Source organism: Hyposmocoma kahamanoa, unplaced genomic scaffold (assembly GCF_003589595.1).
Source record: "Hyposmocoma kahamanoa isolate Upper Pololo Valley unplaced genomic scaffold, ASM358959v1 67, whole genome shotgun sequence".
Lineage (NCBI taxonomy): Eukaryota > Metazoa > Arthropoda > Insecta > Lepidoptera > Cosmopterigidae > Hyposmocoma > Hyposmocoma kahamanoa.
This window is the reverse complement of record NW_020653855.1, coordinates 6,431,848-6,446,173: the sequence shown is the minus strand read 5'-3', so window position 1 is coordinate 6,446,173 and position 14,326 is coordinate 6,431,848. Positions and strand designations below refer to the sequence as shown.

General features: G+C 37.7%; 1 protein-coding gene and 1 long non-coding RNA gene across 4 annotated transcripts in view; both read right to left on the bottom strand.

The window, feature by feature from the left end:
- The window catches only part of LOC113232182, an 8,297-nt gene extending 7,767 nt beyond the window's left edge, over positions 1-530 (bottom strand). Inside the window, exon 1 of the long non-coding RNA XR_003310600.1 lies at positions 446-530. This is a non-coding gene — a long non-coding RNA (uncharacterized LOC113232182). The remainder of the gene's footprint in view (positions 1-445) is intronic.
- A 10,787-nt stretch (positions 531-11,317) lies between these two features.
- Positions 11,318-14,326, bottom strand: part of LOC113232236 (anoctamin-6-like) — a 32,415-nt gene continuing 29,406 nt past the window's right edge. The window contains exons 11-12 of one of the 3 annotated variants that reach the window (XM_026466900.1): positions 13,626-13,880; positions 11,318-11,806 (exon numbers count right to left, since the gene is read on the bottom strand). In XM_026466900.1, the coding sequence (XP_026322685.1) occupies positions 11,606-11,806; positions 13,626-13,880 (456 nt within the window). In that variant the 3' untranslated portion in view covers positions 11,318-11,605. Of the gene's footprint in view, positions 11,807-12,567; positions 13,076-13,625; positions 13,881-14,326 lie in introns of those variants that run through there. The other 2 variants (XM_026466901.1, XR_003310602.1) reach the window with 2 other exon arrangements.

Here is a 14,326-nt window from a genome sequence, read left to right as displayed (position 1 = left end):
CCCCGGTTTCCCTCTCGCCGGTTGAGTCGGCGCCGTGGGATCAGTGAGAACATTCACCACGACGCCGCCCGGGGCTTCGTCAGCCCTGCCAAACCGCCGCGACGGCACCCATCTAAGTAGGACAACCGGATGGCAACACATTGCTGACAACGCTCTGTAACTTCTATATATTACATATTTTAGGTTAGAAGAGGTTGATTGCAATTTTGAATTCCATGTAGTTAGGTTGGTATCAGAAATAAAGATTTTTTTATATCAAAGCTCATCTCAGTCACTCAATTCCTGCGCAAATAGTCCCGACGCGCTGCGGAAGCGAGTCAGGGTCATCAGTTTAGCCGACGGAATGTAGGCCCTACAAATATTCCTTCCGGCTTGGTTAATCGGACCAGGGACCTAGGCTTTTCAGACCAGCATGGTAAAAAAAATTAAGTAACTTCTTAATTACGTGAAATAAACTGCTCGCAACAGTCACGATAATAAGAAGTTTGTGAAAAGCACCCAATCCACGCATATTGAAAATCATAGGTCGCCTGAAGTTCATCACAAGTTGTTGTGCGTGTTTCCTGAAACCAAAACAAGAAACATTAGATTAGAGATGGAAAAAAATACTATTTAACTTTTAACTGCCTCCGTGGTCGAACGGTTACCGGTGACTGCCACCCAGAGGTCCCAGGTTTGATTCCCGGGCCGGGAGAAATATTTGTACTCGTGAGTTTCGGTGTAACTTGTGGTTGTCTATTTGTGTGTCCATGGCACAGAGTTTGCAGAGCGTGCTCATAAAAGCTCTTTTCTCAAACATGCTCGGAAATGTTTGCATTACTTTCAAAACACGAACACGGAAAGTTTCTCATTTATGGACCATGCGACTTCCCGGCCAAGGCCTGCAATGTAAGTATGAAAATCGATTACTGTCCTCTTCTTGAAACTTTTAAATCTACCTACCTACTAATAATTAACTATGTAAACAGGTAAAAGAAAAACTCATACAGCCAACTGCCCAGTGTTCATAATTGCGAGAATTAAAAAAAATGGCGGTAACATTGAGAGTGTTGTATTCTTTTGAGTTTTCGTCTTTTTAGTATTTTGCTCGCGGACGTGGTGGTAGTGAAAAGAGCGATATCGAAAATACAGTAATAGATACACCCTTAGAATAATAACGCATAGAATGATAGTTTCATATCAAACGAACTGTCACAAGTGAGGCAAAAATCAAATTTATGTAGGCTAGTTTTAGTAGTAGGTTAATTTTCGGTTTTAGTGAATATTTATATAAAAATACAAGTTGAAACGCGTTACTTCCTTGTGGAATGTGATGTTAGTATCTATTTTATGTTTGTCTGACGTATTTTTACACTCGTTTACCGCACATTTCGTCATTTTTAGCTAAAATTCTTGATCTGTTCGCGGTGCAAGTTGACCTTGAGCACCGAAGGCCCACCCGCTCGTGTAGGCCCTTTTGGCGCCCTTCAATTTGCCTCACTTAGCGTGTGCGGACTAGGTTTCTATGCATTATTATTCTAAGGATACACATTCAAACACATCATCAGAAGATCCATAGACTAATATTAATGTGCCTGGAAAAACAATAACACTTTCTTTTTGCAATTGTCCTAACACGTCAAATATTACTTTTAATATTAATTAATATTTTTTTACTTTTTTTATTAGACATTTTCCTCTCTTTAGTATTTTATTATTTTCTCACATTGTTTGAGAAAAATTCTATACATGCCTCGGTGGGAATGGGGATTCCTTGACTTGTATTAATACAAAGCCTTTTAACTCAGGTTCGTCGAGCAATCCCTTACTTCCCGGCCTCTGCAATAATATACTTTTTCACATCAGCGTAAAACACACATGGGCGCGGCTTGCGTTGAGTTGTTTAGTTGAATCAACGCTTACGCTTAAAATTATAAGCGTGTTTATGTGCTTATATTAAAAAGCAAATTTTTTAAAGTGCTTTTTGTTTAAACGCCGTTTTAGATTGTTTCAAACAGGTTTAATACAATCATCGCGTATCACCAGAAATAGACACGAAATGTCATTTAATTTGTTTGAAAACTATTCTGCCAAATCATTACTGTGACAACTGCGCTTGGCCAGCCCGAATTCGAAACAATTGACGGGTGTCGATGTCGTCAATTGTTTCACTTCAAATCGACCAGTTTAACTTGAGCTTTGTTATAATGGACGACAATTGCAAAATTAATTATGACAAATTGTATGTGAAATTGTCAAATTTACTACCTAAAGATCAATAATAATAATTTATTTACTTCAGACAATATTTAAGGTCCATATTAGAGCTTATCCTATATTAATACTTAATAACTAACAATGAAATTGGCCTCTGCGCGAGTGTGTACATCATCGGGCAATCAGGTCTATCAGCTATCGCTTTCAGGATGCCGTTACAGCTCAATAGGAACTAATATAATATAATCTAAATAGCAATGTCAATAGGAACTAAAATACAATAAACTGCAATTTGCAACATCCCATAGCAAATTTGTAGCAGTAGAGCTCCTTGTGTAAGAGTTCGTCCAGGATAGGACTGCCACCTTACTTATTTCAGCCGCCAAGTAGTAGTAACAGCATTCCTTTATTCCGGTTTTGAAGGGCAAGGGTGCTGGTGAAATTACAGGCACATGGGACTTGTCAACTTATGTCTCAGGGTGACGGGCGCAGTGGGAGTGCCTCCCAGATCTTTGCGATTTTTTACGAACTAATTTTTCTGTAATGTTGCGGTCTCAATGTTTGTAGTTGTTTCCGATTTCCATAAGACAAATGCTTTATTCACTTACTGTGGGATCAGAGCAACGTATGTCAGTTTGTCTAATATTCATTTATTTATAATAACTCTAGAACTGAGCTGTCTCGCAATAGACTGATAATTTTTAATACTATTTTAAAACTTACCTTAACACAATTAAGCGAACTGGAAATAGAAAAACTACAATGATCAGTAAATGTGGTCCGAACCAGGCGATCAATGTGTATTCAATCACTGAAAAAATAAAACAACAAATTATAACATTTTTATAAAATAAAATCGAACTTAAAAGTTTGTGGAATTACATGCATTTGCCATGTTTTATTGAAATCGGTTAACGGAAAGTGAGTGAAATCCAATAACACGGATTCATCCCCTAATTTAAAATTGAGAATATCGTGAGTGTGTGTAAAGGTAGACGATTGTGACGATGTGGAACCGCTCTTTAGCTGCTTATAGATTGGACTGCAAGTCTGCGGTTAATGCAGTTGAGACTTAAACTAGGTGCATAATAAATAACCAAACTAATAGTTACACACCGCATATTATATTATGCCACCGTACTCACATAAAAAATTGAACCATTTCATGACGTCTTTTTCTGTAAGTACTTTCAATTTAAATTCTCGCTCCCATTCTGGCGCGTTGTCAAATTTGTGTTTTTCCGAAGTATAATCTGTATAATTGCTGTAAAAGAGGAAAATTGATCTCAGCCTCCTACAATATTGTTAGGAGAAGTTTTATAGCGAACACACAACTTTAAGTTAACATCTGTATATATTGATATACATTGGCTACCCTGCCCGTAGAAGAGAACATTGGTGGTTATTTAGATGTTGGGTACCTGCAGGTACTGTTGAGTGAAACGTTGAAAGTTTGAAACAGAATGAATTTACTGACAAATGTCACTTAATCTAAAAGCGCTGAATAGTATAATAAAAGTGTTGAATACACAATCAACAAATCAGAGGGCCTGCATTATTGCAAGAGCGAGACAGATGTATTACTATCTCGCTGTGCAAAATGACCGTGCAGTAGGAATTTAAGGTTGAAATATATATCCATATACAGGGTGACAGGTAGAACGCGATAAATATTTAAAGAGGCAAACGAGTAGCTGATTTCTAATCCAAATATTTAAAAAAAAATCGCCCTTAACAATAAGAAAAAAGAATATCGTGTCATTTCACAAATAAATAAATAAATAAATAACGCACACACTCAACATAGCCCCGCACTAGGGAAACCCTGTGTCGCGGGTGCCATGGACACACACATAGACAACCACAAATTACACCCAAACTCACGAGATAAATAATTTGTAGGCCATACAACTATTTCTCCCGGCCCGGGAATCGAACCTGGGACCTCTGCGTGGCAGTCCGGCATGGTATCCGTTCGGCTACGAATACTGACACATTCTTCATTTGGGCTACTCTATGAAACGGTTGAAAGAAATTAAACTCCCGCGCGGCGCTACGAGCGCTTGTTAATCCTTCCTACTTACTTAAAGAATACTTTTTGTGACCACGACTTACATGTTTAGTTATAAGTACTGTAAGTGTAAGTTGTACAAAATAAATAAATTAAAGTATTTAAAGAATGGTAGTACAAAAGTAAGGTTATTTTTCATGTACACATCTATGACTTGTCTACGGTTGCATAGTGCATTATGAAAAAAATAAACATTCTGGTCATTCAACGAACGAACGAGTATCTAAGTGTACAGATTTGAAGGAGGATTTAAAATTCAAGATTTTGATTTTTAAATCACCACCAACAGGATTCTTAAGGTGGTAGCAGAGAGGATGGACAGCCCAAAAAAACTTAGGGTCGTTCCAGAACTGTATTCAATGCTCAAGTCAGGATTTGAGCAGACTTGAGTATGATTTGAAGCACTAGAAATACGACCCTAATGGCAAGGACTTGATTATGATTTCTAGTGCTTTGAATCATACTCAAGTCCTGACTTGAGCTTTGAGTAGAGGTCTAGAATACGACCTTAAATATTGGATGTCCATCCTTGTTCATGAAAATGAACACTTTGCTTTCTACTAACATAGTTGTAAGTACCTACTAACACCATATTCATTCATTTTTTTAACTGCCTTAGTGGCCGAACGGTTACAATGCCGGACTGGGACGCAGAGATCCCAGGTTTGATTCCCGGGCCGGGAGGAATATTTCTATGGCCTACATTAATTTCTCTCGTGAGTTGGGTGTAATTTGTGGTTGTTTATGTGTGTGTTTATGGCACCCGCGACACAGGGTTTCCCTAGTATGGGGCTATGTGAGTGTGTGCGTTACGAGTGTGTGCGTTATTTCATTTCTTTTACATATGCTTATATAGGTTATGTAAGGAAAACCGCTAGTATGACTCAATTGAACTAATGTATTCATTCAATGAATTAATCGATTTGTAGTTGGCGTTACAATTGGCCATCACTAAACTGTTTATGGTTGGGTCAGTGACTTGTTTGTTTACATTTTGTTCAAAATGGATTGAAACGAAGTATATTGTTCGGAGTTCCCCAGGGTAATGTACTTGATCCCCTGCTGTTTCTATTATACATTTATGACATATGTGATTGCACGAAACATGATACAATTCTTTTTGCGGACGTGACAACCACTGATACATATCAGTGGTTGTTACTTCTCCAATATATTCAACATTGGAAGAACACAATAATGAATTATTAAAAACTTTGACATTGTTAATTCAATGGCTACAAAAAAATAATCTTCAAATAAATGTATCTAAGGCTAAGTAATGTAATGAATTTAATTTATATATAACTGAATCGTAAATATAAATTACATAAGCACACGAAATAATGAAATAGCTAACTGTCCTTTTCTGCACACTGCATGCGCAAAATATGGTAAGAGACCCATTACGTCAGTTTCAAGAAGCTTATATAAACTTCTTGGTCATTTTCAATTGTTCGAACCACAAGCGATTGAAATATTTAGAACAAAGAAACTGTTGAGTCGCTTTGATTTTAATCCTATTTTTAATTTTTTTTTTTTTATTAAATGTTAGCAATAACAAAATATTGTTGTACTTGTTTTACGGCATGGGATTACCTATCATAAGTCAGAAAATACATTTGCCCGAAATAACATTACCTCGAATTTTCATAATATGTTTTTACGAAGATTACAAAACAAAAGGTAATTTTGTCTATGTAAAAAGCATCAAAATTAGTCGAAAGCGTAACGGTTTTGTTATAAATCGGAATTACGGATATTTGAGTTAGAATATCGGTACATTTTTATAGTACACGCTTATTTTCACTTTTATAGTAATATTTGTATGTATGTATCTGCCCAACTCTTTGTTATACCTTTAAGAGAATTTGTACAAAATTCGACATAATAATATATATATTAATATTTACGAGAAAGGCTATTCCATTACTCTTATGTTCAATTAATTTTCAGTCGAAGCTAAATATGGTGCATTTTGTTAAATTTCCAGTATAAGTTGAATATGGTGTTTTTGGGCCCTTACATTGTTGCAAGTAAAATTAGGCAGTACTGCAATGACGTTACAATTTAAATTAAATGTGTTAGTTTTTTATAGGTTAAATTCGGACAATTTTTCGTCGTTTTTGTATTAGACCCGAATCATCAATTTCTTGGTAGGTCAATGCTCGCTAAAGACATAACTGCTAGAAGCTTAAGAAACCCCGATAAAGTACTACTAGGCACACTTCCTAAGACTAAACGCTTCCAAAACAACTGTTACGTGTGGAAAGATTTTTAATAAGCTACCGTGTCATATTAAATCACTTCCTTTGATAAGATTCAAAAAAGAACTGCGCAAATGGCTCTTACAAAAATCATTTTATTCGATTGACGATTTTTTCAAACTTCAAGACTGATCCGTATCGATGCATATATTAATCTTGATTTAGCTTATCTAATGTATTAATGTATTTATATTATAATGTATTTTATTATTGTATTTGCAAGCTTTTGCCAAGGCTAAATAGGATTACGTTCATCAATTTAATTTTAACACCAACATTTATAATGTACCTACCCTATTTATAGCAAGCAAATGAGATTTTATTTGATTAAAAATAACCGTAAACGCCGTATCATCTTGCACCACGATAATGCCAGTTCTCACACGGCCAGACAGACAAATGAATTTTTGAAGATGAACAACTTTGACCTTGTGACTTTTATTTACAAAAATTAAGAACCAGTTACGCGGTCAACTGTCGAAGAGTATGAAAAATATGTTTCAGAGATTTTCACTGAGGATTGGCATAAATGTTTTCAAAATTGGTTCATTCGTATGAAAAAGCGCATTAACGCTAACGGAGACTATTTTGAGAAACAGTATATTCATTTCTGACCATTTATAGTACTTTTTCTTTTTCATTCCGGAAACTTATAGTGCGCCACACGTATTACAAAATGTTAGAGGCAGTATTTTCCTCAGACAAAAATATTTAAAAATAAGACAGTTTTTTTACGTTTTCGGTATGGGTGATGAGTCCATCAGCTACTCATTCGTCTCTTTATATATTTATCTCGCCCCGTTGAACGAGACAAATATCTAAAGAGGCGACTATGTACAATTTTCAACTAACGTCTCAGGGTGACGGGCGCAGTGGCAGTGCCCCTCAGATCAATGCGATTTAAAGCTCTGAGTCGTTTACAACCGCACGACTTGTTCGTCCCATCACTAACGTTTATATTTTTTCTTCTTTTTGCATAAATAAAGTGATATTGATTTCTTTCACTCACCTTTTTGGACATGACAGTGTCCACGATTCGGAAATGAGAATGAAATTATAAACAAATATGGTTACAAACAAAACTACTATTGTTTCGTCAATGCAATAAATGTTTCTACAACTGAAGTACATGACGGGACCGATCCATGGAACTGATATATTTCGACTAAAAAATGGCGTCGATATATTTATAAATTGTGTCCAATGGGCTAAAGGATGTTTATAGAAACGACCCTGAAAAATAATGCATTGTTTTAATATATATATATATATATATTGTGGTTCAAATATACTCAAAAATAGTACAATGTTCGGTGAGTTTAAGACGTTCCGCAGATGGAGCTACTTTAGTTGACGCAACTGGCAACTTCTTACAAGTTTCCATTAACGGTTGCCGGTTGTAGCAACTAAAAGGCCTAGTTGCCGGTTATACAATTTTAAATAAAGTTTCGAAATTCACGGTCAAGACTGGCGCTGCGGGAGACGGGGGGAGTGAAGTTGCTTTACGAGTTTCGGTTGTCGGTTGCGGTAACCGGCAACTGGAGACAACCGGTACAAATTTGCAAGTTCCTTGTTACGGCAATTGAGACTATTTAATCACAGATTTCGGCAATGGTAGTAGTCGGTATTCGGTAGTCGACTACCAAAACTCTCAACTGAAGTTGCTCCATCTGCGCAGCGCCTAAGGCGCTCTACAGATACAGCAACTTTAGTTGACGCAACTGGCAACTTTTTACAAGTTTCCATTAACGGTTGCCAGTTGTAGCAACTAAAAGGCCTAGTTGCCGGTTGCCGCAATTTTAAATAAACTTTCGAAATCCACGGTCAAGACTGACGCTGCGGGAGACGGGGAGGGAGTGAAGTTGCTTCACGAGTTGCGGTTGCCGGTTGCGGAATCTGGCAACTGGAGACAACCGGTACAAATTTGCAAGTTTCTAGTTGCGGCAATTAACAAGTTATTCAATCACGGATTTTGTCAATCGAAAACTGTAGTCGATTCCCGAAACTCTCAACTGAAGTTGCTACGTTTGCGCGGGTTCTTGAAATTATATGAAAAACGTCATAAACAGCTAATTGCGGGTTGCCAGTTGCCGAAACTCGATGATCAAAGTTGCCCCATCTGCGCAGCGCCTAACTAAGCAATTCAGGGCGCTGGCGCTCCCGCGCTTTTACAGCGCCTCGGACATGTTCGCAGACGCGCGAGTGTGGTTTTGACGAAATCTGGCAAAAGAAAACTGCTTCGCTGTTGAACAGAATGCGTGGGAGCTGTAATGGCATCCTGAAAGCGATAGCTGATAGGTCCGATTGCCCGATGATGTGGAAACTCGCACCGAGGCCAATTTCATTGTTAGTTATTACGCTAGAAATCCTCCAGTCCCTCCAGTCGCGTAGGAATCTGTCTGGAAACAGGCAGGGTGGTGTACGTGCACTCGGGGCAGCTCACCCAAGGCACTAGCCTTTTGAAAACCGAATGCAGTCAGGACCTAACTGAATAGGTCCCAGTGCGGGGTTGCTTGCACAAGTTTAATTGCTCTTCCCTTATAACCAAGAGGGTGAGGGAGGGACACTATGAACAAAACTTATGTAGAAAGGTACGGGGCTATTATCAATCTAGGATAAGCTCTACTAACATTAAAATGGACCTCAAATGTTGTCTGACATAAATTATTATCATCACAGCGTCACAAGAATGAATCCATTCTTATGACGCCTTCTTAATTTTTAGTCGTGACTGCAAAAATGGCGTGCGCATGTCACTACTATGGTGCCACAACTGCGCTTCTAATTGTTGTATGAAAATTAATAGAATCGCGGCTGCAGTTCCACCAGCGCTTCTATGAGGCTGCAAACTGGATGACAGAGATCGGGGCGGCGCGGTGGCGACTGCGATGCGGTGAAACTGGCTTTTCGACGCCAGCGATATATGGTCTCCAGACTCACGGCGTGAAGTCTCTGCGAGAAAGCACGCCGAGAGTTCTCGCGAACACACGATACTGTCCATACTCACGGTATGTCTCACTTATGGATATGGAAGAATTTGACAGTGCTGTGACTTTGGTATTGTGTGCATTAGCGTAATATAATCAAAATTAAAATTAGAAATAAAATTAAGAAAAAAAAAGAAGGGAATTTTTTTTACGTCCTAATTTATTTTAAAATCGCCTATAATATATAGGTATAACATATGTCTACGACATAACATAACGTATGTGTACGAACTTAAATGAGTAGGTAGACTAGACACATAGAGAATTCGACAACCTCCTACGTATAATACTAACGCGGATATGCGTCAACAAGCGGGTATACTAACGCGGATATGCGTAAACAAGCGGGTAAACTAAAATGAGACTCGGGTGAGGGCGAGTCGGGTGACAGTATAAAATTATAAAATAAATTGTAGTTGTTCATCTAATCGATATCTAAGGTTTTATAATACTCTATGTGAGTAACTAGCTTTGTCAAATAAAACAGAAATGCTAAAGTCACGTGTTATGCTCATTCCAGTGAATTCAAAACTTTAAAACACTCCCAGGTAAACTTGGCAATTTCGATTTACGATACTTTACGTAGGAGGGGTCGAATTAACAATCACGTTTATTTAACGCAACTTTTCACATCGAACTAAAACGAGAAACCCCCTGAACTGGGCAAAAATATCGACACCGATCGGAGAACAGGCGAGCGCGAGAACAAGACGGCGAGAAACAATTCTCATTCGCGCTACGAGAGTGTGCGCGCCATGTCGACATCTCTTTATTAAATAATAGTTGTTATGGTCAAAAGAATACGTGAACCCGTACTACCAAAGAAAAGCAAAAAGCGAGCTTCGCCGAAATTATGAGGATCAAAGACAAAATCCGGATAAGTTCTATATACGCTAGAATATATTTTCCCAAATTTCCCACCACAAAAAGTAATTGAAAATACGTTTTATATTAATTTAACACAAAAAAATCATAAGGAAAAAAAATATTTGTAGCGTAGTTTATGTAGATAATTCAGGTTTTCTTTTTCAAATGCGGTAACACCTCGACTGCATTAACGCCTCTCAATTGCTTCCAAGGCCCCTACCGCCCCCCTACAACTCTACAGCACCCACTGGGGAGCGGTAGATCTCTACCGTCGTCGACTCTAGCGCATAGCTTCACAAAGCCGTCTCACTTTTGAAACTATACGCTAGAACGCCTTTGGAGTCGTTTGACTATATACTGGAAAGTGTCAAGCCAGAATTGGAATCCGACTTTAAATTATGACTGATAACTTGGGGTAAGTAAAATAACAAAATATATTTAAATCTAAGCCGAGTTGCAAGCACTAACGATGCGAGCAGTTTCTTTTTTGTTAGTTTTACCTGGCTAGCACATTCTTTGAGGAAATAGGGAGAGGCGAACCAGACACTCACGCTCCATCACATATACACACATACACACACATATTATGAATTAGTTATGAACTCAGTTTTTATTGTACCAATTTAAATGTATTTGTCTACCCAATGTTGTCATCATAATATCACATGTTTTGTATACATAGTGAGTTTCTTTAATTGGCTTGTGTACTGCTTAAACACATTTGTCAAATAAGTTTAAGAATGCTGTTGAAACTAAGTTCATTGAATAAAATAAAATAAATAAATAGTATTATTGTACTGATTTGATAATCGACGTTTAATAATTAGCTTAAAATAGGTACATATGATGGAATTCTCAACAAAACAACTTAAAATCACAGTTAAATTTAATGGAATAATATTTTTGTTGTTTCGTATTGGTGGTCTTTCTAAAACTGCTGAAATTGCTTTTTCCAACGACATCTCTACTTGATTGATCGAAAAATAAATGTAGGTAAACAACAGGACAACCCTACTACTATTCAAACGCGCATCCACGGTCTCATCATTATGTACATTTTTGCTTTGTTTGCCCATGAAAATGAACATCGTTAATCAATAGATGGCGCTGGCGTCTGGTTATTAAACATTCTGTATCGAAATTTGCATTTTGATCAAGTCGCTACAGCGTCGCCAGTTGCTGTCGTCCAGTTCGCAGCCTGAGCGTCTAATTTGGAGGCCCTAACGGAGGTTACGAATTAAGCCGACGTTATAATGTTTTACCCCACCCATTTGTACCTTTAGGAAAGTAGTGAAAATGATCAAAGGGAATCTGAAGATCAAACTACATGCAAACATTCTGTATACAAGGGAACGTTCGTAATTCTTGAACAGCTTATGATTTTCCATGCGCACCAAAACGTTGCTAAAGCTTACAAAAATCTGAAACAGAAGAAGGTTAATTCACCAGAGGATTAATTTATTTCTTTATGACTAACAGGTGTTACAAAGGCGTTACAAGGATGCATTCTGAATCACCATGACCCGCTAGAGTGAATGCAATCACTGCCATTCCACTGACACTCTATTGAGTCTCAACTGCCATTGCAACTACACTCGCGACTAACCAAACCGACTCAGACCTGCATATAAAGTAGTTTTTATCAAAAACTACCCAGTCAATTAATAAAAATGTCTTATTTTCTGATAACCTGAAACTTTAGCTTTAAGATGGTCTCATTAGCATAAAAATCGATTGCGTGGTTTTTGAAATAATGGTAATAGAGTTAACAATTAGGGAAAATAGGAATTTAGAAAAATAATTTATGGAGATTGTTATTTAAATTAAAACAAATAAAAATAAAATAATAATAAATTTATTTAATTATATTATATATACTTTATGATATTTATATATATTTGGTGTTACCCCCTCTAGCCCTAGTAACAGTTTGTAGTCGATTTTTCATTGACCTGATCAACTTTTTAATAACTTCTTAAGGAATTCCGTCCCATTCCTCTAACAACGCCGTCTTGAGCTCATTGATATTTGAAGGTACCGAGATTTCTGGCTCGGACCCTTCGTTTGAGCTCGTCCCTAATGCGCTGACCAGTCCATGGTCTGTATACGGACTTCTTCCAGAAACCGCTTAGTTATACCCGAAGTGTAACACCGGGCATTATCGTGCATCAATAAGAAGTTATCGTCGACAAACCCCGCGTACGGAACAACATGTTCTAGGAGAATATCGGTAATATACCGATCGGCTGTCAATCCTCCTCCTCGGCCTCCCCCAGACACGAAAACGAGTTCGGTTTTCCCGTCTAAAGAAATTCCAGCCCACATCATACAAGAGCCGCCGCCATATGCAACAGTTCCAGCGAAACAGTACTGCGAAAATCGTTCACCTGGGCGCCTATACACCCGACCTCTCCTATCACTGCCATGCAGACACATTCTGCACTCGTCAGTAAACAAGACAGCCCGCCATTGCTCGTGGTTCCAATTGAGGTGCTCTCTAGCAAATTGCAGGCGCGCTTGTCGATGGCTTGGCGTCAATTTCGGACCAGTTGCAAGACGTTTGGGTGTAAGGTTGGCTTCCCTCAGGCGTCTTCGAACTGTCCACTTGCTTACAGCCGCTCCTCGAACACGTCTTAGCTCTTGCTGTACGTCGACACCAGTCAGGTGGCGATTTCATAGAGATGTAGAGACTATGAACCGATCGTCGATTTAAATATATAATTAAAAATTTAAATATATATATAATTGCACAGTATAACACTTTTAAATGACAACTATGATAACACAATATATTTGTTTAGTGAAAAAACGATACAAAATCCTGTTTTCATACTTTACTGCAGTAATTTTTACAAGTTATTATTATTGGTACTGCATGATTGACAACCGCGCTGTCACTCGAACAAACGAAGACTATTGCGCGATTGACGCTCCGTATGAGATATATTTTAAAGTTTTTCATTTTAATTCAATATAGGTAATCAAACCCGGCTATTTTTGTTAAAATGTATATGAATAAAAATAGATTGCGATACTAATAGGCCATCTGTCAAAACAAGAATAAAGAAGGCAATAACGCAGTCACTAATCCTTAGAATTCACAATCTATCGATAAAACTATCTACAAAAACTACATAACTATTTAAAATTTTATGTAAACTGGCAACCCTACAAATGCCATTTTACTCCCGTGTTAAAAAAAGACAGATTATAATTACCTCCTCGACACACGTCACTTACCCTTTCCAAACAATATAATATAATAACTTGAATTGCAGTCAGGCCTGCCAATATATACAGATCCATTTCATTCGTTGTAACTTTGTCCATGCGTTCGTCGTAGAAAATTCGACTGTCGTACCATAGTTTGTTGTAGTGAGGGTCTACTGTCGGAGGTAGGGGATTCACTGTCAACTTCTTATCGGCATACCACATAGAAAGAACGATATTTCTAGCATAATAGCTTCCTACCATAACTCCAATTATACTGCCAAACTGTGAACCATAATTAATTAGTAATTAATTTAACTCATTTATTCGATACTCGTGTAGGTAGTATAACTACAAATTGCAAAACATCGACATTTTGAAATTGGTTACTTATAATATAAGCAAAGAAGTCGGAGATATTTGACAGAGGACTCCGTGAATAATCTACACTAATATTACATATATATTTTATAATATCAAGTGAAGTCGTGCGCCTGATGGAAAGCTGCACTTCTGTCCTTAAAGCGCAGGTCACACCGCGAACTAAGCTAACCAAGCTAACTAAACTCACCCAACAATCCTGCTAAGTTATGTAAATTATGTCACCCTTCTGCCGCCCTTCACCCCCGCACGTATCCGTAGTGTAGCACGTTACTATTTACTACGTATTTTTTTAGCTTAGGTTTGCATGCAACTACGTGAGCTAAGGTAAGATAGCTTAGCTTCGTTCG